The sequence below is a fragment of the Vigna angularis genome, chromosome 11 (genome assembly GCF_016808095.1).
Source record: "Vigna angularis cultivar LongXiaoDou No.4 chromosome 11, ASM1680809v1, whole genome shotgun sequence".
NCBI lineage: Eukaryota > Viridiplantae > Streptophyta > Magnoliopsida > Fabales > Fabaceae > Vigna > Vigna angularis.
In genome coordinates this window covers 16,370,576-16,395,687 of record NC_068980.1, presented here as the reverse complement: position 1 = coordinate 16,395,687, position 25,112 = coordinate 16,370,576, and the positions used below count along the sequence as shown (strand labels likewise).

Sequence of the window (25,112 nt, the reverse complement as noted above, 5' to 3'; positions counted from 1 at the left end):
TGTGCCTCATTTTAAATCAAAGAAAAGAAACGAAAAATCTATCCGCTGCACCGCTTACCTCCATTCTCCACGTGAAACCCCCTTGTGTGCTGGAATAAAAGAGACTACAATGCAATTTTTTTTGAATCAATTCAAAGCAGCAAGCAAATCACCAAAATTAAATTAAAGAACTCTCCATTCCTCCGTAACAGCGTGCACCATTTTTTTTTCTTTTCCAAAATGTTCCAGCCAAAAACTAAAACTCCAAATGAGGGTGGCGGCTGGGCACCTCTCTAAGGACGTGTGTCCTCCCTTTAATAGGGATGGGGTCCACACAATAAAACCCTAGGTCCAAGTCACTTACCAAAAATTGACCCAAAATATAAGAGTTGATACAGAAATTCTAAACTACTGAATTACAATTTAATTAATTCTAAAATGTTTGTGTGGAGAGTCTTGAATTTATTTGGCATTCTTCCTGATGTCCCAAAATGTATTTCCGAAATTTTCCTGCACTTCAAAAATGCACTTAATCAGCTCAGAAAACCCAAATTAGTACAATTACAAATTTCCGACCAAATTAAGCAGAATTCGGAAAACGGGGAAATAACAAACAATTAAACACAATTCCCTGGTTTATTTAAGTGCAATAAACTAAATATAATTCAAGAAATAACGACTCATCACCTTTCTTCCAATAGCTTAGTAATTTGACTCATTTGAATCTCCAAGTTCGTAATAGCAGCTTCAGTGCTCTTTTGAGTGGATTCAGTTGCCTGTATGAATTGTTGAAGAGTTTCTTCCATCCTTATTGATCTTTCATTAAGTGTAGACATTTGTTGCCATAAGGTTGGTTGTTGTTGTTGCTTGTTAAATTGCCCTGATTGTCCAGCTTGCCCACTTTGTCCTTGACCAATACTTGGGTGTGGTTTCCACCCTTGATTGAAGTTCCCCTGACAGTATGGAAATTGATTGGCCATGAAGTTAACATCCTCTAAAGCTTCCACTGGAAAGGCGCATTGAACATTGATATGGTCACCCCCACATAATTCACACATCTGTGGTTGAACCTGTGCAACAGTCTTTAACTCTTTTGGTAGTTGTGCAAGTATCTTTGTGAGATTCTCCAATTGTTGAGTTATTATCTTGTTCTGAGCCAACAAGGCATCATTGGATTGCAACTGTAGAACTCCTTTTTGTTGCATAGGAGCTCCTCTTTCACTGTTCAGCTCATTGTCATTAGTAGCCATGTTTTCAATTATTTTAGTTGCTTCCTTTGGAGTCTTCCATTTAATATTGCCTCCAGCTGAGGCGTCTAGCATCAACTTGGTTTGTGAACCAAGACCTCCAAGGAAGAATAGGATTACTTTTCCTTCGTCAAATCCATGCATAGGAGTCTTAAAAACACAAAGAAAAACCACATCGAATTCGCTTATCTAATTAAATGGCCTGACTCTCTAACATCCCCAGTGGAGTCGCCATCTGTCGCAACCGGGAAATCGCGACGGGACGACGATCCGAAAAAACGAACAGGTTTTGAAAAGAGATTTTGGAGTCGCCACCATAGTTTATTCTGGAAAACTACGGAAAAACCATAAAATGATAAAGCATGGTCAAATAGAACCAGATTCTTGGTTCGGGAGTCGGTTACGTGTAGGGAAGGTATTAGCACCCTACAACGCCTGCCCTAAGGCAGTACCTTTAATTAAATATGCGAATATGATGTGGTTTTCAAAATGTTTAATTTTCCCTTAAAATAAAACTCGAAAGAAACAAACAATATTTTTTAGTTTTTTGGGCCCGACAAGGATTGACCTTGCTCCTACGTATTCTCATTCAGAATGAGAAATCAGGGTTCCGTAGTTCATTTAGAAAACTGCTTGAAATTTTGTTTAGGAAATTGTCTGAGAATTTGTTATGGATAAATTTGGATTTTTGGGAGAGTGAGCCTGACAAGGTCTGGCCTTGCTCCTACGTATCTCCACTTTTGATGGAGAATCAAGGATCACGTAGTTCTGGCTAGCAATATTGATTGTTGTTTGAAAATGTGGATGTTTTTAGTTTTTGAAGATTTTTATATTTTTTGATGTAGTATTTAGATTTTTTTTTTGCGTAATGAGCACTAGGCTGATGCGTACGATCGCACGAGCACTCACACGGCTTTTTCTTTGTTTTTTATTGTTTTGCGTAATGAGTACTAGGCTGATGCGTACGATCGCACAAGCACTCATACGACTTTTTTTTATTTTTTATTGTTTTGCGTAATGAGTACTAGGCTGATGCGTACGATCGCACGAGCACTCATACGGCTTTTTTTGTTTTTGTTTTTATATTTTGGGTAACGAGTACTAGGCTGATGCGTACGATCGCACGAGTACTCATACCGATATTTATTATTACATGTTTTTTAAAGTTTTATATTTTTTTATTTTTTTATTAAGAAAGAGAGGTGAGTTGAAATATCTATGACGTAAAAATATCAAAAAGCATAGGATAAAATTGTGGTAGAAAATAGGATAAATTTATAAACTAAAAAATGATCAAAATGAATATAAGTAGAATGAAAAGAAAATGTGTACCTTGTTAAAGATTTGAAAGATGAAGTAAGACTTTGCTTGTAATAAGTTGTGAGAAGAGGTAGATTGATGGTGAAGAAGATGAATTTGTAGTAGAAATGTGGTATGAGATTTTATATGTATAGAGAGATAGTAAAATGTGAGAGAAAAATGAAGTAGAGTTTTAGGATGAAGAGGTTTGGTGTGTGAGAGAAAGAAGATGGATATTATGTAACTTTTTGTGTGTGTGAAGTGAAGAGAACGTAGGTATTTATAGAGTTAAGGATGAAGAAAGTTGATGAATAAAAATAATATAATAAGTTGGTGGAAAATTTAGATGAAATAAAATATAATAGAAAAAGATGAATAGAAAAAGTTAATGTGGAAAATAAGTGAAAGAAATAATATAAAAAGTTTGTGGAAAAATTAGGTGAAATAAAATATAGTGAATAGTAAAAGTTAATGTGGAAAATAAGTGAAAGAAATAATATAAAAAGTTGGTGGAGAAATTAGGTATGGAAATTAAGTGAAAGAAATAATATAAAAAGGTGGTGGAGAAATTAGGTATGGAAATTAAGTGAAAGAAATAATATAAAAAGTTGGTGGAGAAAGTAGGTAAAATAAAATATAGTGAATAGTAAAAGTTAATGTGGAAAATAAGTGAAAGAAATAATATAAAAAGTTGGTGGAGAAATTAGGTATGGAAATTAAGTGAAAAAAATAATATAAAAAGGTGGTGGAGAAATTAGGTATGAAAATTAAGTGAAAGAAATAATATAAAAAGTTGGTGGAGAAAGTAGGTAAAATAAAATATAGTGAATAGTAAAAGTTAATGTGGAAAATAAGTGAAAGAAATAATATAAAAAGTGGGTGGAAAAATAAGGTGGAGAAAAATGGATAATAAAAAATGTTGATGGAGAAGATATAATTAAAAAATGTAAGTGGAATAATTAGAAAAATTGATATATAAAATTAATATGGAAATGGTGTGGAAAAAGTAAATGAAAAAGGTAGATGATGTGGAGGGTGAGGTGGATGGTGATGTGGAAAATGGGGTGTGATAAGAAAAGATGGGTGGTGAGGAAGTAAAAAAAGTGAGATTATTTTGGGCCATTGGATTAAGTGTTTAATTGAAAATTTAGGGGTGCAAAAAGTAAAATAAATAGTTTTTTCATTTTGGTATATTTTTTATTATTTTTTTATTATTATTTTTTTTGTGATAAATTATATTTATCCGGACGAAATTGGGTGTTGACACCATTAAATTGGTTACTCTTAACCAGTTGGATTAATGCTGGTTTCACCTCCATATTACTTGCATTGACCCTCGGTCTTGCTATGCTATTGAAATGCTGAGGTCCAACCACATTAGTGTAATCTACAAGAGTCCGTCTGACATTATTATTCTCCATCTCCTAAGTGCTATGGTAAGAACCTTGTGGTGAAGGTTATAAAAGGATTTCCGGAGGATGAAAAAGTTCTCTAGATGTACGGATTCTTCTCCTCCGTCTACTTTCGTCTAAACCTTCAAGAAGAGGTTCCGAGGTTTTCTTGCTTCTAGTTCAGATTGCCTCTTGCATACACAAGAAAAAAAATCCCTAGAAAAATTTGTTAGCACAAAAAGATAAAGAAGAAATAATATAAGAGATAAGAAGATAGAATAAAAACAGAAAAATAAAAATAGAAAACAGAAAACTAAAAACAGAAAATAAAAAAATAAAATAAAATACGAAAAAACAGAAAATAAAATAAAATAAAATAAAATAATAACCGAAAAAAATAAAATAAAATAAAATAAAATAATAACCGAAAAATAAAAACAGAAAAATAAAAACAGAAAATAAAAACAGAAAAAAAAAAATAGAAAACAAAAATTCAAAATTTAAATTTAAAATTCAAAAACAAGTCAAAGATAATCAATAATCACACAAATAAACTAGTTAAACCACGAGTCCCCGACAACGGCGCCAAAAACTGGATGACAAATTTATGAACACTGAAAAACAGCGCCAAAAACTTGTTTAACAATCGGCAAGTGTGACCGAATCGTATCAAGTAATAAAACTCGGTAAGACCAAGTATCGTTCTCCCAAAGGACTCACGGCCTAGTTAGCTATATGATTTGTTGATTATTTAAGACTTGTTATCAATTGGTTGTAGGTTTTAAATGCAAGAGACAATAATTAAACATGTATGCATGAATTTGATCAATGGAAAAGAGGAATACAAACACTTTAATGAATTAGATGGATGAGTATGTTGTTGGGGTTATCAATTTCATCTTATCCACTCTCATATACTTTTAGGAATTCATCATTCTTTTCATCAATGTTAATGCCACTCTCTAAATCATCTTGCAAGAAGGCCTATCCTTAATTACGAGTTCATACAATTTCTAGCATTCCTAATAATTAATTCTAAAGCGTAGAACCTTACCGGCAACCAACCCTCATATTCCTATGTCTAGGCAATATGCTATTGGGAGAAATTCCCCGGATCTAGATTTCTCCGTACGTTCCCATATCGACAAAATTAATAATCATGGCATTGAATGAGTTAAACAATGCAAGCTTTAAGCAAAGAGGAAAAACGCTAACTAATGATGAAAGAAAGCATGTATCTTAAAATAAGATGTTAAAACACAAATTCCATATATGAGAGTTTCACAAGACTACATTGATTCCCCAACAACAATACAAAGTTTAGTTCACCATATTCATGGTGAAGCTAGATGAACAATAATGAAAGAATGAAAGAGATAGAAAAACCCTAGAAAGAGAAGAGGAGAGACGTCACCATCTACCAATCTACCCCCAAGGGGTGAAAAGTGTGTTTCTGCTTCCTCTCAGCCAAAGATACAAACCCTAGGACATCCTAAAGCTTATATACTATTCTAAAAAATACAGAAAATTAGGCCCAAGCCCATAAAAGTAACAAAAAACCAGTCCAAGCCCATTTAGAATGGTGCTCAGCGCTATTTTACCGCTGAGCGGTACTAGCGCATGATCCATTTTGCCCCCAGCTGCTATTTTTGCCCCTCAGTGGTGATTTTGGCACCTGAAAAGTGGCGCTCAGCGGTATTTTACCGCTCAGCGGAACTTTTTCTGTATTCTAGTTGACTTTTCAGCATTCTGGTTGACTGGTTGACTTTTCTAGTTGACTTTTCTGGTTTCTGGTTTACTTTTTTGGTTTCTTGTGACTTTTCAGCATTCCAATCATTCGGTACTTCCATTCTTCTTTCAAATCATTCAATTAGCCTAAAAAATCAAGGGAATCTTGCACAAAAACCATTAAATTCATTTTCAACTCTCTTATTCTCAAAACTAAAGCAAAAATATGAGTTCAAGCTAGTTTCTAAGTCTTAAAGGTTGCTTTTGGTATCAATTTTAAGCATAAAAATAACGGTTTTTCAACCGTTATCAATCTTCCCAAGAAGTGATGGATCCTGGAGGACGACCATACAACCAATCCCTTGCTGCTTCTTGTAATGAATGTGGGAATGCCCTTAAGAACATGTGATCAATCGGTACATGTGGAGGCTTCATTGAAGAGCAAATGATGTGGAATTCCTCCAAATGTCTATATGGGCATTCACCTGCAAAACCATGAAACTTAGGCAACAAATGTATCAGTCCAGAGGTGAGAAAGCAATGAACATCATCCTCATTAAGCGAAACCGGCTCCCAAGGAGCACTCTCAGGAGTTAGAGGATGAGTCATATTGTTCTCAACATAGAAATCAGCAGAATATACATGAGGACTATACTCAGAGTTAGATGCAGAAGGAGAATCATAATTATAGGCACAAGTAGAAGAAGCAGTATTCACATAATCAAAATAGGTAGACATGGTGAAAGAAGGGGGAAGGTAGAAAGGAAATGCTAAAAATACGAAACAAACAAAACTCAACACAATTAAACATGCGACAAGCACACACAATAACACACACAAAACAAAACATCACACTCACAACACAAGACAAAACACAACACACACTAACATAAGAAAAGACCTAAGACCGAACCTTTAGTCCCCGGCAACGGCGCCAAACTTTGATGCGGCTGTCGCGGCCCATCAAATTTGATTTGCAAATAAGAATGCAGTATAGTGCTAGGAAGTGACTCCTAAGTCGTCTCTCAAGGACCAAATGTGGTTCGAGGCTTAGGTCAAACACGTAGTGGGGGTTTGTGAAGATTTTGTGAATGCAAATGAACTAAATTAAAACACGAATATAAATACAAATGTAAATACAGAATTAAAACGGTTGGTCACTAAAGTTCACATTACAACTAAATTAAATGAAAACACTAAAATAAAACATTCAATGTGAAAGTGCGTGAACTAAGTGCAATGCAATAAATAAATAAGAAAACTCATTCAATGTTCTTAAATTAAATTGCAATATTGAGCTAACACAATAAATGCACATTGGAAAAAAGCATGGAAATTGTAAAACAAAATCACCACCGGTTCAACACAATGTAAAGAGAAAACCTTTGGAACTTTCTTTCCCTCCCTGGACATAACCGAATGCCTATTCCAATTGAATAAAAATTTCACCCGTGTGCTGGAATAAAATCAATCACGTTTCCTTGCACATCAGTGACAACTGCTCAACATAACAATGCACTACATTCCCCTAAATTAAAAGAAGAATAAACTTCATGATGTGGCCGTGTGTGCACTTCAACGCTGCTCCAAAAAGAAATACATCACGCTTTTTCTTTCTCCCAAGACGTGACAACACTGCTTCCACAAAACTAAATGAAAGTGCTTCCCTAAAATTAAATTCATCACAGGACGTGACACCACACCTATTCCTCATTCACCGTGCACACCCTTTCTCAAGCCAAAAGAAAATGAATTTCACTTAGGTGGCAGCAGCTTCTATTAGAAAAAAAAATGTTGAAAAGCCAAAGAAAGAAAACCAAGTGAAGGTGGCAGCCGTGAACGTTCTTCCGATTAAAAAGTGCATGAACCAAAGAAATAAAAAGGGCATGTGTTAAAACGTGGGTGGCGGTTGGGTCACCCCCTCTCCTCCTGTAGCGGCTGGAGCTTAAATTCCAAAAGACCCTCCTCCAACCCTCCACGCGTGATGCTCTTGCTACTGTCTTCCGTGTGCACCTCTCTCTCTCTCTCTCCAAGCACACACCTTAAGCCCATTATACTCTCCTCAACGTGGCTGCTGCTGGACGCTTCCGCTTTGGGCCGTGGAGTGTGTGCATCCAAAAAGGCCATGAGCTTCACTTCACGTTGCACTTCCACGTTGCAAGCTAATCCGCGCTTCCTTTAATGTGTGCCACCTCCAACTGCTGATCGTCAGACGCGTGCTCCAATTGAAGGACGTGATGGCTTCCTCTATTGGGCTCCCGTGTTGCTACTGACTGGACCGTGAGCGTGGACGTGTGGTGGGCCGTGGTGAAGCTGGATGCTGCTTGCTGGACACCGTGGGAAGGCCTGCTGCTATCCACGTCCCTCCTCCAATTGCTAATTCAGCAATTTCTTTAATGTCAGGGCCTTTGGACGCGTCGCTTCATCATAGGCCGTGTGCTGTGTTTCTCCTTGAAAGATGATGCCCCGGTCTCCACGTGCTACAACCCACTCAAAGCTGCTGGACCGCTTCGTTCTGGACACGTGTTGCTGCTGCTAAAGCCCATCATGCCTCTCCTCAATGTGTGCATACTGGATGCAGCAAGTTGGACCAAGGCCGTGACACCTCCCTTTGCTTTGTGGGCCGTGTGCTTCTTTTTCCCAGCCAGCTAGACTCTCCTTTTGTGCTCATGGGCTGCACCTCCTTGCAGCCAATAAAGAAGCCAAAAATCTTTCAATTTGTGGGCCGTAAAATTAACGTGCTGCTGTGTGCACCTCCAAAAGAAATTAATCCCTAAATTTTATCCAACAATTTCCCTACAATTAATAATGCAAATAATTAGCCTCAGATAATTCAAATTAATTAAAATAAGAATTTATGATCAAATTAAGTACAATTAACATAAATGGGAAAATACCGGACATTTAAGCATAATTCCCTGATTAATTCTAGCACAATAAACTAGGTGAAGTCAAGAAAATATTGACTCATCACATTCCTTTTAATGTAATTAGAAATCTAGCATTTGCAAAGATGTGTGAAATGATTGGTAAGTATGGAGTTGGATACAAACCACAATCTTATCATGATATTAGAGAGAAGCTGTTGAAACAAGCTGTGAAGAAAACATATGCAAATCTTGAGGAATATAAGGAGGAGTGGAAGAGAACTGGATGCACAATTATGTTTGATGGCTGGTCGGATAGAAAAAGACGTTCTATTTGCAACTTCTTAGTGAATAGTCCTAAAGGGACGATTTTTCTTTATTCACTTGACACTTCAGACATTTCAAAAACAGCTGATAAAGTTTTCAAAATGTTGGATGATGTTGTCGAGTTTGTTGGACAAGAAAATGTTGTTCAAGTTGTCACTGATAATGCTGCAAATTTCAAGGCAGTCGGAGAGTTGTTGATGCAAAAAAGGGAAAAATTGTATTGGACTCCATGTATTGATTTGATATTAGAAGATTTTGACAAGAATTTGAAGGTCCATGAATTGACCATAAAGAAGGGAAGAAAGATTACAACTTACATTTATGGGAGATCAATGTTGATTTCCTTGTTGAAAAAGTTCACTCAAGGTAGAGACTTGATAAGACCGGGTGTGACTAGATTTGCCATAGCTTATTTAACTCTTGCTTGTCTTCATGAATTGAAGGCATCATTGTTGACCATGTTTAGCTCTGAGGAATGGAAAACAAGCAAGTTTGGAACTTCACAAGAGGGGAGAAAAGTAGAACATGTGGTATTAGATAGCCGATTTTGGAAGAATGTCTCCACATGCTTGAAAGTTGTTGCCCCTCTTATGGTTGTCTTAATATTAGTGGACTCAGATGTAAAACCTGCAATGGGTTTCATTTATGAAGAAATGGATTGTGCAAAGGAGAAGATTAAGTCTAACTTTAACAATATCAAAAAGAGGTAAATTTTCAAACTTTTACTCATTCAATGTTTAATTACTTATGTGTGAAATTATTTCTGATATAGCATAATTGATGTAGTTATGAAGAGGTTTGGAGAATAATTGATGCTCGATGGGATAATCATAGGCCTTTGCATACAGTTTCTTATTATCTGAACCCACATTTCCACTATGAACCTAACTTTAGATGTGAAGATGGTGGAGAAGTGAAAGAAGGATTGTATATTTGCATGAGAAGATTGATACCAGATATGGCAGAAAGAAAAAAAATTAATTTACAAATTGTTGAATTTCATTATGCTAGAGGACTTTTTGGAATGGAAGATGCAAAGGAGTGTAGGAAAGAGTTAAATCCTGGGGAATGGTGGGAAATGTTTGGTGATGGAACTATAGAGTTGAAGAGATTTGCTATTCGAATTCTAAGCTTGACTTGTAGTTCTTCTGGATGTGAGCATAATTGGAGCTCATTTGAAATGGTAATTTAAATTATTTTTAGTTTATAAATTTCTTTCTTATGTTTATATCCTCACTAAAAATATCATATTTCATTTTAGGTTCATACAAAGAGAAGGAATCGTTTGCATAAAAAAAGGATGAATGATTTAGTTTATGTGATGTATAACTCCAAGTTGAAAAGTAGACAAATTCGAAAAACTATAGCTCTTCCATTTGATGACATTCAATCAGATGATGAATGGATAACTGAAGAGGCAAATGATGTTGTTGAGATTGAGCAAGTTGAAGGTCAAAATGATGGTGAAAAGGTTCAGTTAGATGGAGCAACAACAGATCCGGCTCTAGATGCTCTTGATCTTGATAACATAACATTTGGGGACAATGAGGATGCACAACATTCATCAGGGGAAGAGTTAAATGAGGATGATGATGGAGATGATGATGCCATTATTAAAGGATTAGAGGATTAGACATAGAGACTTTGACATTTCAATTTATGTTTTACAATATTTCTATGAAGTTATGTTTTTGAATTTATATAATTTTGTTATTTTATTTAAATTAAGATGTTTTTTATATATTTTTTTTCATGCAAAGTAAACTCTTACGAGTTTACGAGTCGAGTTTATTGAACTCTCACGGACAACCTTGGTGGGACTACTGTTACTTTTTCATTTACTGTAGAAATTTGAAAGATAGGTAAATAATGGATACTTGGATGTTTCACTGAATGTGTGATGTTAAATAATACAAGATTCTGGCAAATTTATACTCTGGAATTGTCTGTATCTGGAACTACCAATCTCAGGTTTGTAGATTTTTCTATTTGGTTTTTATATTGAATTGAAAATGTAATGTTGAATTCTTGCATGTTGGGACCTGAGTCAGGCACACCATCTTTTGCATGGTTCTTACGTATAGTAATGTGCTATGTATTTTAGATTGCTCCTGTCTTAGTTTTGTACATTCTGTATGGTGTATTTTCTTGCTAGTTGTTTCGTCCATTTTCTTTGTTTTATTTCCATACTCCTATGGTAAATATTAAAAACTAATGTATTAATACTGCTATCTTCACTTGCAGATTTGGAATCTTGGCTCCCCTGACCCCAATTTTACATTGGATGCCCATCAAAAGGGAGTGAATTGTGTTGATTACTTTACTGGCAGTGACAAACCTTATCTAATTACTAGTTCTGATGATCACACTGCCAAGGTTTGTTTTCTATTCTGTTTCTTCTTTGTCATCTTTCGTTTAATTTGTTTTCCAATATGTATATATGGATAGGAATTATCGTGCCAATAAAACCTTTAAAATAGGTATGGGATTATCAAACCAAAAGTTGTGTCCAGACTCTAGAGGGTCACACACACAATGTATCTGCTATATGTTTTCATCTTGAACTACCTATAATCATTACTGGATCTGAGGATGGCACAGTGGGCATTTGGCATTCAACAACTTATAGGTAATCTTATGTTGTTTACATATTACTGAGTTGAGAGTCTTATTTTTTTTTTATTTAATATGGTGTGTTGTTCTTGTCATTTTTGTCATCGTCACTCTATCATAGGAACTTGAATAATTTGATTTTGGTTTAAATTTTTTATCACATAATGAAATCATGACATGTTTTTCAAAATTTCATTAGGCTAAGCCCAATGAAATTCAAACTGTCAATATAAGGAGTATAGGAGCAGATGTGGAGGTATGGGCTCTTTTTAACCTTTTTTGTCCATATAATACATGAGAAAAAAATGTTACCAATGAGGAGCATTGGTAAATTTGAAGATAAATGATTTTGATGATGCTGCAAGAAGATAGACTGTTCTAATTGTTTTAAAAGCACTTTGTAGATTATAAATGTATTAGGAAAGACTTTGAACATGTAATACTTAGAAAAACTTGTACTTCCAGAACTGTTATGCATTTAATCGATTATTAGAAGCTATAATCGATTATCCTAAGCTTTTCTGAAAACCTTGTTGCTCTGGAATAATTGATTATTACTCCAAATAATCGATTACCACTGGTTCTGATGAGAACTGCCAAACTCTTTGGAATAATCGATTATTCCTCAGGATAATCGATTATCACTTTTGATAAACCCTGTAACTGAATCAAATAATCGATTATCACTAACAATAATTGATTATCTGTGGCAGTTATAATTCATCTCTACGAATTCAAAATAGTTGGCTATATAAGGTTCTTCCAAAACTCTAAGAAGATAACTCTGAGCTTTTGAGAATACAGTGTGATATGAGGAAGTTCCATAAGCTAGTTCATTGCACTGCCTAGTCTCGTGAAAAGGAGAAGCTCGCGCTTTGTGGGTCAAAGGTCGGAGCGATTCTCTTCGAGTTGGCAACGCTACTGTTCTTCTAGTTCGTTGGTCGAAGGAAGAACTATTCTGCACTGTTCCGGTTCGTCAGTCGAAGGAAAGTGTAGATTTCTTACTTCTAGTTCGTTAGTCGAAGAAAGGTTTTATCTCTCTGTTTTTATTCACTGTTATTGTAATTTGTTGAAACTGATTTTAGTGAAATCATTAATCACTTTTTATAGTGATTAACAATTGGACGTAGATTCTTTTGAATCGAACTAGGATAAAAATCCAGTGTGTCAATTTTTCTATTCCTTACACTCTTTACTGTTTTATGCACATCAACTGTTTGATAAATTTTCTCTAAGAAAATTGATTTTCTAAAACGGACCATCAAAACTTGATTTGTGACCGTAACACGCTTTCCGAATATTTTATTCCGCTGCGCGACTCTATAACGGTACCAATTGTTACGACAATTGGTATCAGAGCTTGCTTTGATAATTTTTCAAATTTTTCGAAAATGGGCGGTCATAACCAAGTTTATGCTGAGGGTGCTTCTATTGATAGACCTCCTTTGTTTACGGGAGAAAATTATGCATTTTGGAAAATAAGAGTGCAAATATTTTTAGAGTCAATTGACAGAGGCATCTCGGAAGCCGTACAAAATGGTCCATATATTCCTAAAAATACAGTTGATGGTGTGGAAGTAGAAAAATCATATTTTGACTGAACTGTTGAGGAAAATAGAAGAGCCCAATTTGATATTAAGGCTCAGAATATAATTTTATCTGCACTAACCATTGATGAATTTTTCAAAGTATCTGTTTATAAAAGTGCTCAAGAAATGTGGAAATTTTTAAGAGTCACTCATGATGAAGTATCGAATGTGGCTAAGTTGACTTGTTCGAACTCATGCTCTACATCAAACTCCTCAAGCTCAAGCGATTCTAATGAGCAAGAAAATCTATGCTTGATGGCCAACGATAAATCATCTGAAAGTAAAATCTTGAAGGAAAAGAAGGACTATCAAGGTTCCTCTTCAAGCTTCAAATGTTATGGATGTGGTGAAAGAGGCCATGTGAAAGCTTATTGTTCAAGCAACAAAAGAAGTAAAGAAAGAAAAGAAAAGAAAATTCACAAGAAGAAGAAGGTTCACATTGCTTGGGAGGATAATGCATCAACCACTTCTAGTTCAAGTGATTCTGTTGAAGAAGTAAACTTGTGTTTGACAGCTAATTTTGATGATGCTGGAAGCCAAGTAAGTAATTCTAGCTATGAATCTAGTGAATTCGATTTACAAAAGGCGTTTCTTGAATTACTTGATGAATCTAAAACATTGAATGCTGCTCATAAAAATATGAAAAAGGAATCTAAAGAATTGAAATGGAAATATGAAAATGCATTAGATGAGGAAGTCATATTAAGAAACACAGTTAGTAATCTTGAAACAAAATTGTTTGAATCTAATCCAAATGAAAAACCTGTTGAGTGTTTATCTTGTAAAAGTCACATGTTTGACATTGACATACTGGAAAATTTACTTTCTAAAGGAATCAAGCCTATCTCACATGTTCAAAATGTTTTTAGAAAGAGCAACGTTAGAAATATAAACATGCATCATCATAAAAAGTATAAAGTTAAGAGACCTCGTAGAGTTTGGGTTGAGAAAGGGACTTTTGTGAAAAACAAGGTGCATGGTGTTTGTTGTTTTTATTGCATGAAAAAGGGACATACTTCAAACAAATGTAGAATTAAACATTTTGATGTTCCAAATGAGAAATATGCTTGGATTCCTGTTATAAAGTAATATGTCTCTAACCTCAAAGGACCCAAATGAGATTATGGGTACAAAAACTATACTGTTTTTACTTTGCAGGTTAAGTTTTCAAAAGGATAAGAGAGCTCTATGGTATTCTGCTCTTTGAATTGATGCTACAAGCTAGGATGTAACTCCATCATCCAAAGCCTTTGTTCAAGCACCAAGTATTTGAGCTAAGTGTTGTTTAAACTGTGATGTTGCATCTTGTTTTTACTTGATCTTCCATTATTTAATTACTGTTATATTCATTTCTGGTTAGGCAAATGACATGTTCATCAATATTTCATTCATCCTGTGGTGTGTTCTTGTCTGTTTACACATTTTGATCAAGTGAAATTCATCTATTTAAGATATTCATGTGCTGAATTTCATTCATGTCATGTAAAGCCATGTGCATTGTTATTTCAGTGCTTTGTTGATAATTATCTATTGAATTTGTGTTTAACTGGCTTAGTATTCAATTTCATGAGTACTTTGAAGTTACCTTTGGTGTAATCTCTGTCAAGCATCAAAAACTATGAAAAAGTCATTTAAATGAGTTGGCTGACAGATTTTCATTACCAATTTTGGATGATTAAGACATGTGAAAATTAAATTGTCATTTCTATTTCAAAGTTGGTTCTGTGGAGATTTGTTTTCAAGTTCAAATGCATAACGAATGAGCTATGATAATATACATTGAGAGCCTGGATGCAGAAAATGAACTGATCAAATTTGCATAATTTTGATGTAAATTATTTTGTTTAAAACTATTGAAAGATAAAACCTGAATCAGCTCTTGTGGTTGAATTTTTGCATATGTTGTTTTGATATGCATAGCTAAATTTATGGGATTGAGCAGATTGTGATATGAGAATGCATGTATGACAGTTGTTGTCTAGGAAGTTGTAAATTGTGCTGTCAAAGTTAGTTTTAAACTAATTGTGCTAGCTGTAATGCTTTCATGTTAAACTCTTTTGGAATTACAAAGCCTAATCTGAACTGACTGTTACAAATTTATGCATTGCATTGGACTGAATAAATCTTAAATTTTTGGATTTTTTTTAAAAGGGGAATATTACATTTAGGGGGAGAAAATTTTGGTTGACATCTTCTACCTCCTGATTATTCTTCAACCCCTCCTTTTTAAAGTCTTACTTGTATTTCTTGATTAAGAGCTACATTTTTGTGTTCTATGATGAACTTTGTTCTTTCATACACCTATTCTTTTGTTGAGGGGTGAGCATATCTTAAGGGGGAGCATTATAAATCTTTTTGCTTATGATCAAAAAGGGGGAGAAATATGTGCAGTTACTACTAACTCTTCTTGTTGTATGTTAGTTTGTATCTTTTGCAGATAACCCAAAGTTGCTTTTAAAAAGTGATTCTTGATCATCATCAAAAAGGGAGAGATTGTTACCAATGAGGATCATTGGTAAATTTGAAGATAAATGATTTTGATGATGTTGCAAGAAGATAGACTGTTCTAATTGTTTTAAAAGCACTTTGTAGATTATAAATGTATTAGGAAAGGCTTTGAACATGTAATACTTAGAAAAACTTGTACTTCCAGAACTATTATGCATTTAATCGATTATTAGAAGCTATAATCGATTATCCTGAGCTTTTCTGAAAACCTTGTTGCTCTGGAATAATCGATTATTACTCCAAATAATCGATTACCACTGGTTCTGATGAGAACTGCCAAAGTCTTTGGAATAATCGATTATTCCTCAGGATAATTGATTATCACTTTTGATAAACCCTGTAACTGACTCAAATAATCGATTATCACTAACAATAATCGATTATTTATGGCAGTTATAATTCATCTCTGCGAATTCAGAATAGTTGGCTATATAAGGTTCTTCCAAAACTCTAAGAAGATAACTCTGAGCTTTTGAGAATACAGTGTGATCTGAGGAAGTTCCATAAGCTAGTTCATGGCACTGCCTAGTCTCGTGAAAAGGAGAAGCTCGCGCTTTGTGGGTCAAAGGTCGGAGCGATTCTCTTTGAGTTGGCAACGCTACTGTTCTTCTAGTTCGTTGGTCAAAGGAAGAACTGTTCTGCACTGTTTCGGTTCATCAGTCGAAGGAAAGTGTAGATTGCTTGCTTCCAGTTCGTTGGTCGAAGGAAGGTTTTATCTCTCTGTTTTTATTCACTCTTATTGTAATTTGTTGAAACTGATTTTAGTGAAATCGTTAATCAATTTTTATAGTGATTAACAACTGGACGTAGATTCTTTTGAATCGAACTAGGATAAAAATCCAGTGTGTCAATTTTTCTATTCTTTACACTCTTTACTGTTTTATGCACATCAACTGTTTGATAAATTTTCTTTAAGAAAATTGATTTTCTAAAATGGAACATCATAACTTGATTTGTGACCTTAACACGCTTTCCGAATATTTTATTCCGCTGCGCGACTCTATAACGATACTGATTGTTCCGATAAAAAGTTGAAACTTGCTTTAGTGACACAAGTACTGTGTATTTTAGATTGCTGATGGAGAAAGGTTACCATTGGCTGTTAAGGAGTTGGGCACGTGTGATCTCTATCCACAAGTGAGTGAGCATCCCTTTTCTTTGATATTAAGTCTCATTTTTTTTTCATTACTTCTCTACTTTTATCGATTATGCTCATATTAAGCAACTCTGAAAGCATACAAGAAGCAAGCGTATTACATAAAGTTTGCCATTGTTTTATGTAATCTATGTATAGATGAGTATTTATTTAAATAAATATAGGTTTTACTGTGTAATGTTAGGCATTCAAATTCAGATGTTAATGACGAGAACTAGTTGGGGTATCTCAGACTATTCTTTTCTTTTATTCAATCCCTTTTCAAAAAAGTGAGCTTCAAAATAATAGTCTGCCCTTAGGTTTAATTATTAGTTACAAAAATATTATATATTTTATATATGTGATGAGGACTAGTAAATAAAGTAATAAAACAAAATGACAGTCATATCATATTATTAAAAAAAATCTAAAAATATAATTTTTTTAGTATTCAATAAATAAAAGAATTAATAAAAATTCAATTAAAAACATTTAAATTTGTAGTTAAAAAAGTAAACCTTTTTTTTCGAAGATTTGTATGCTCGGTTGATCATTCTATATTATACATCAATCATCTTTTAAATTATCTTTTCAAATATTTTATTTATTGTGTAATAACTTTTAACAGGAAAAATATGAATAAACTGCATATCAACAGAAGGAAAGGTAGGCGGAGTTATAAACCAAGAAGGTGTTGACTATTACAACAACCTTATCAAAGAGCTAGTGGCTAATAGTCAGAATAATAGCTTTATTATTTAACAATTTCGCATGATATTGATGATGGTAACACATCGACACTAATCATCATGTATATTGAAATAATTTCAGGTTTGGAACCATTGGTGACTCATTTTCATTGGGATCTTCCACAATCCTTAGAAGATGAATATGGTGGTTTCTGAAGTCCTTGCAGTATGTAAGTTGTGCAATTTAATTAAGATTTCCACTTGAATGCTTTGCTAAGATGTTTCTGGAACATTTCTAAATCACATATATTTTAATACAGGAAAGATTTCCAGGACTATGCAAAGCTTTGCTTCAGGAAATTCGGAGATAGAGTAAAAAAGTGGATAACTTTGAAAAAACTATGGATGCAGAGATTTCAGAATGGTAAGTACTTCCATCAATATAGTTTTTTTTAGCCAAATGTTACAGAATAGTTGAAATAAGTACATAGTTTTTCTGGCACTGTAATGAAACACATGCATACCATTATCTGTACAAACATTACTAAATCATGAATAAGGTATTAAAATACTAACTAAATACTTATTCAACTATTCATTACAATATTGTTTTAACTCTATTATTCTATTTGTAGATCTTTAATGATTCATCTCCTACGGAAGCTGCAGACATTGAAGATATTAGAAATAACTGAGCTTATTTTATTTTAAGTGTTAGTAGAAACTTGGCTACAATTCAATAGTGTATGTACATTAATGTAATATTTTTATTTAATATATAGTTTCATGTATAAATGATGTATTAAATATTATTAGACTATTTAGTTTAATGTTTGAAATAAATTATATTTTGTTAGTTTCATTAAATTTGTTTATTTGAAGTTATATTGATTATAAATTGATTGGATGAGATGATAATACAGAAATATTATTATAATTTCATTGGATGTTAAATGTAATAATCAATTTAAAAAAAAAACATATATTATGACGTACTAAACAATGTACGTCATCATACATTGACTCTGAATTCAGCATATTATGATTGGTAAAAGTATCTACGTAATAATAGATCACATATTATAACGTACAAACACATCTACGTTATAATAAACTGTGCATATTATGACGGACTTCAGAAACTACGTCCCCAGTAATTATGTCATAATATATCATTTTTGTATGTTATAAAATGTCATTTTTCTACTAGCGTACCACTACAATATGCATGGAGCTAACAATCTCTATAAAAATCAGTTTCATTATGTTCTTATTCCTATTCAATCATCACACTATAGCCCTCAAGCTTAAACAAACTTCTCAAGTTATTTCATTTAATGAACATTCTCAAAAAAACTAACCCAAAAGCACAAAATAGTTCACATTCATCAAAATCAACTATCAACATTAATCCTCACAACTCTAACCAACCAACTCATTCATATCTCAACCCAAGTGGCTCAAACAACAACATATATATAAATGTTGCTTCTTTCATATCTCTCATTTCTTCTTTCAAAATTTGTATCATGAATAAACCAATATGATTCACCAAGTCATGACAGGGTTAACTTCACTAGCTTCGTAAGTATGACCCTCTTTCATATCATATTATCTGTCAAGCGAAGTCTCCTTACACTCTCACCATCTAATTATCTTTCTCTATGCGAGTTAGACAATAATAGAGTCAAAATATTCTCACATAACACATTTCTTTCAATTCCCTTGGACTCAACTTAGATTAGTTTTCATGTTCCAATTTAAGGATCTAAGTTGTTTCAACAAGTGCACTAGTGTGTAGTATAACAAGAATGTATCCACAAGAATTTGGTTTGCTAAAATAGTAATATATGATCTATTCAAGTTTGTCAATAAATCAATGATAAGTGTTGATAGAGGGAGCTTTAACCTCTCTATATCTTAGTTTTTAATGATGAACAATAGAATTGTTTAATGGTTTCTTGCATAACAAATGACATAACAAATATTTTATCTTTATTATGTTTGTGCTTGATATGTGAATCCATTATTGATGAATGAATCATACATAAAACAAATTGACACCAGTGCAAAAGCAGCGTATAACGTCACGCGTTCAACGTCTAATCATGGAATAACTAACGTTAAAAATGACTGGTAGCATTTTTGTAAATAAATGTAATTATTTGACGTTGTTTAGAATTGTAATTCGACGTCAATTTGTTATAAGATGTCGAATATTGAGAAGTCTGACGTCCTATTGGGTAAATTTTGCGAAAAGGCTTGGCGCGAAGGTGAAAATGTATTTACACATGACATCGAATGCCCTAGAATTAGACGTCAAAAGGATATAAAACGTCAAGTGCTCCAGCGTTAGACGTCAAAAGGTTAGTAAATTCAATAAAAATTTGAGTGGGAGATTGAAAATTCGTTCACTTTCTCAGCTCAAACTTTTCTAGAACGAAGTTTGACGACCATCACATGTAATCTTTCTTTCATTTGATACAAATGCATGTTAATTAGCTACTTTAGGTATGATTTTCGTTTATTTTGACCGATTATTTTCGTGTTCTTGTCCTTCATAGGCACATTCTGCTTTCTCTAACACTGGACAACACTTTATTCCGACGAACCCACCATTTGAAGGTTAGTTTTCGTTTTTGTTTTGAAGAACTTATTGTTGTTTTTTTGTTGACCTTGTTTGTTGTTGTTGTTTGGTTAAACTTGTTTGTTATTGTTCTTTGATTGAACTTGTTTGTTGATTGTTATTTTGTTGTTTGTTGTTTGTTGTTTGTTGTTGATACTACACTACACGTTCATAGTTCATGTTTTATAAAATACCAAAAACTGAATTTGTTAATTTTCTGCTTTTTAGGTCTCGTAGAGTTGTAAAAAAGGATCACAATTAATTAAAAAAATAACAATTCGTATATTGACAAAATTCGACCTTAATTTGCTTTACTGGGAATGTCAGATATTTCTATGTTTGACGTTAATTAATGTAAATTAACGTCGAATTTTTTAACTAGATATACGATGTTTTTGTACTAGTGTGATAATCTCAAATCTGGTTGAAATAATTGATCAAACAAGGTATATAATCTGTTAGATTTAATCAGATCACTTAGAAAGCTTAATAGGGGCAACCTGCTCTATTGTAATCGATTATGCAGGTTGCATAACCGATTATACAGGTTGCATAATCGATTGAAACAGAGAAAATGTATAATTTGTTATATAAGTGAGATAATCGGTTAAAGATAACTAATATAGACAAGTATAGAAATAATCGATTATATAAGTTTGTTAATCGATTAAAGAGAAATAGTCTAATCCATTATATAAATACATCCCATCGAAGAACGTATTATTGAAACATAAAGAAGTAAAACCAATGAATAAATGACAAGAAAATTACTTTTGAGTAACACTTCATTAATAACTATTACTTTATTCAATAGTTTTTTTATGGTTTAATAGGTTCGGAGGTCCTTATATTTGTGGGTTCGTTTCAATTGGGTCCTCCAATTTTGAAAGTGATCAATTTGGTCCCTAATTTAACAAAATTGAGTCAATAATACCCTTTCCGTTAAATATAATGGACGGCGTTAACTTTTTAAACATGTGGCATGTTGAGGCATCCTTTTATTTGCAGGTGGCACAATTTTATTTGAAGGATGCTTCAACATACCACATGTTTAAAAAGTTAATGACGTCCATTGCATTTAACGGAAAAGGTATTATTGACTCAATTTTGTTAAATTAGGGACCAAATTGATCACTTTCAAAATTGGAGAACCCAATTGAAACGAACACACAAATATAGGGACCTCCGAACCTATTAAACCTTTTTTTATTTACAAATATGTGGGTAGTACAGGTTAATTTTGTAATTAATCCTTTGTTTTAATATTTTTTCCCGAAGAGAGAGATAAGATGGGGATAACTAAAGAATAAATAAATCTTGTGATCTATTTATATGTATGTTCAAATCTTAGCGTTAACGCGCAATCGTTCTGGTTATGGATCACACTGCTTGAAACATAGTAGCTAGCCTTGATTTAATCCCAAGAGAATTTTAGTCATTGAATTTAGTTTTCACCTTGCAGAAAGAGCTAGGCGAAGGTTCACATGATGCTCAACTATAAGATTTTATTGTTAGTGGTTCAAGTTTTTCCAATTCACATTGTGCGGCAACTATCTTCGAATAAACTTTCCAACTTGCTATTAATTTTATAAATAATTAATATATACCTGAGAGAAAGTTTTGCAATTTATGGCTCAATCTCTTGAATCTCGTGTGTAAAAATAATTCTTAAATATATTACATTATATTTATTTTTCTTTCAATTTACATTAAGAAGTAAAAGTAAAATCCACGGACGCCTAGTGGAAGTTGACCTGGCTTGTAAGATTTGATTGTTCCATGCAATGCACTTCAATTGCATTTTATATAATTTTTATCAGTAGACACTAATTGTGCGCTGCATCATGCTTTAATTATCTAACAAACCTCTTCACCCCATCCTCAATAAAGAAAATCCTAGTAAGCATAATGCATACATGATAGTACATTATATCATATTATATATACATTTTTTATACCCTATGCATCTCAAATTCTCTTCAAAGATGTATTTGCAAATGGGTATGCCAACTTCAATTACCAAAAATGGTTGTTACTTCAACTTCCTTTACTTTCACGTTTTGAAAGTAAAACGTGCTTAGTTTCCTTTTATGATAGTCCACTCATATATGCTAATCTTATTGTAGTGTTAATTAAATGAGGGTATCTACCAATAATTGTCCTTAAACAAGAACCAAAATAGATTAAAAGGTGCGAATTAAGAAAAGAACCAATCTTTCGTAAGCAATAGACAACAAAATGGTATATGGTCTTCTAGGGATAGTTCAATGTACTAGACACTAAGAAAGCATCTACTTGGGGGACTGTATCACATTATAATATAATGTCACTCTCTTGCTTTTACCCAACATAAATAACTATTATCATTTCTTGGTTCGTTAAACAAAGCTAGGGCAAAACACTTTTTTTATGATATTACTTCAATTATGATATTAATTATATCAAAGAGTTCAGTCAAAGATACAAGAACTTAGTTTCTGTCTCTCTCACCATGGATGTATAATTTTGATTAAATTATTTCCTTCTTTTTTAAACAAAACCATTGAATTTTATTTATATTTTAATTGAGTTCACCCATGTAACTGTTGTTAGGAAAAAACTTAACTAAAATTAAAAAAAATCTGAATGAACATTTTTAAACAGTTAAAAAGACTTGTGGTATAATTTAACCTATAATTTATATTACTCACAAGTTACCAAAACTATTGGGTTGACTAAGATAGTTTTGGTGGTATTCTAGTTGTGTGGAGTCAAAATTGTGAATATGCATGCATTTTGGGAGACTGATTGGGCATTCTTTGACACAATTTATGAGACTTTATGAGAATTGGCAGCACTATAAGAATTGGACAAGTTTATTATATCTGAAATTTAACAAGAAGCAAAAAGCTAGCAATAAAGTATGGTACCAAATCTATAAATCACAAGTTGCTTGCCAAATGGTTCATTCCTTTCATGTTCAACCACCCTAGCTAGCTTCCTCCAAATTATAAGCCTCCGTTGATTGGTGATGGTGCAATGTTTTCTTCACTCTTATTGTGTGGCAAATGGGTTAGGTTAGGTAGGAGGTTATTTCAAGCTGAAGAGTGTTTGACAATTATGTTTGTCTCAAAAGAAACAAAAATATTTGTAATCTTTCTTTGGTAGATACGGATTGAATAATCACTCCCATAAAAAAAATACATTTATTAGAAATTATTTAAAATCAAAATAAAATGAAAATAATTTTATAAATTTTTAAAATAAAATCAAAATAAAATGAAAAAAATATAAAATATAATATAAATTAAAGTTTAATTTTAATTAACCTAATAAAATATAAATTAATTTTAATTTTAATTAAATTAAATTTAATATAATATAAATTAAATTTTATTTTAATTTTTTACGAATAATAAATAACCGTAAATACAAATAATATAATATGCATTCAACCTATTTATAAACCGATATTAAAATATCTCGTTATCCACGAATAATTATTATCTATCACACATTTTATCTAGAGATACCATGAGTATAAATATTTTTGTCATCCGTCTATGTCCATGTAACCACTTGCTTTTATTGTGATTATCTCCGTGTAACCCCTTGCTTTTATTGTGGTTAGATATATAGAGATTAACATGTCATTTATTCATTTCCTGAAAGGTAGAAGACAACAATGAAAACCATCTTCTACTGTGCAAAGTCACTGCTGTGATGAGTTAATTCAAGTTGCGTTTCCTGGTGAAAAAGTAATGGCTATGCTTCAATGTTAAAAATCGTTTTCTGGCTTTTGAGATTCACTCAAGAAGTCAAAGCTTTGTATCAGTTAGATCAACCTACTAGCCCTAAATTTACTAAGAAAATATCTAAGGATCATCTTAATTAACATGTACTTTGTTAATAAAACATGAAATAAAAAATTAAAACAAAGTCTTTTTACATATTCAAATTAAAATACTTGATTAAATTTTTAATTATTTTAATCCTTTTGATAGTGTATGTATAACTGGTGTTTTGTATTATCTATTGAGGTTTTTTTTTGTCATATCTGTTCTCCATTTAAAATATACTAATATGCATTAATTTTGATGCTTTAAGATCCATTAAAAATCTTTTTAATATACTAAAAATAATATATTTTGAAAGTACATCAGAGAACAACAGAAAAATTGAACCATTATTTAATTTATAATGAAAATATAAACAATATAAATTTCATCTAGTTATCAAATTGTTAATAATGTACTAAACGATATTTAATATTCTCGTAAGTGTTTACAAAATACACGGCTTTAGATAAAAGAAAAAATTAATTTAATTTCTTTTAAAAAATATCCAATATGAAAAATATTTAATGAATAACTCTCCTTTTATGTTTTTTTAAACAAAACAAAATAGTTTTGTCATTTAAAATTATGGTTAAATTACAATATTTGTCCTAATAGTGTTTATCTACAAGTTTGGTCTTTTAATAATTAGTTTTTAGGATTTGAATTACTACACTTCAAGAAATTCATAATTTTGATAAAAAATATTATATATATATATATATATATATATTTATATTGTTAAAATTGGTTATAACTAATATCTATTGAATTAGTTCTTTTGTAAAATTTGGTTCTTTTTATTTGTTAAGACAATTTTTAAATACTCACTAGTAAATATTTTAACTCGCACATGACGCTTCGGTTTCACAAAAATCGAAGTCTATAGATCGAATGACCTTGGTTATTAATGAACCGATACCTAAAGACCGAACAACCTCGATTTTTTGAGTGACCGAAGCAGTAGTTTACCGAAAGGTCTTGGTGAACGCCTAACCGAGACATTTAGTCTTGTCTAAGAGACTGAATGACGTCAGCTTTTTTTAGAACCGAAACAATAGTTGACCGAACAGCTTCGGTTAAGTGCCTAACCGAAGCATTTAGTCCTGTACAAACTATACAGACCGAACGACCTCGCTTGTTTGCAGAACTGAGGCCTTTAGTCTTGTCATCCATGCCACTAATGTACAGACTGAACAGACCGAACGACCTCGTTTGTTTACAGAACCGAGGTAGTAGTTGACTGAACGACCTTGGTTAAGCGCCTAACCGAGGCATTTAGTCCTGTCATCCCTGCAA

At 32.7% G+C, this 25,112-nt stretch overlaps 1 protein-coding gene across 1 annotated transcript; it reads left to right on the top strand.

Moving 5' to 3' along the window:
- The first annotated feature begins 8,657 nt into the window (after positions 1 to 8,657).
- Positions 8,658 to 10,471, top strand: LOC108332746 (uncharacterized). Its single transcript, XM_017568054.2, has 3 exons — positions 8,658 to 9,544; positions 9,625 to 10,021; positions 10,100 to 10,471. Exons 1-3 carry the CDS (start codon positions 8,658 to 8,660, stop codon positions 10,469 to 10,471), a joined length of 1,656 nt encoding a protein of 551 aa, XP_017423543.2.
- Positions 10,472 to 25,112: the final 14,641 nt, after the last annotated feature.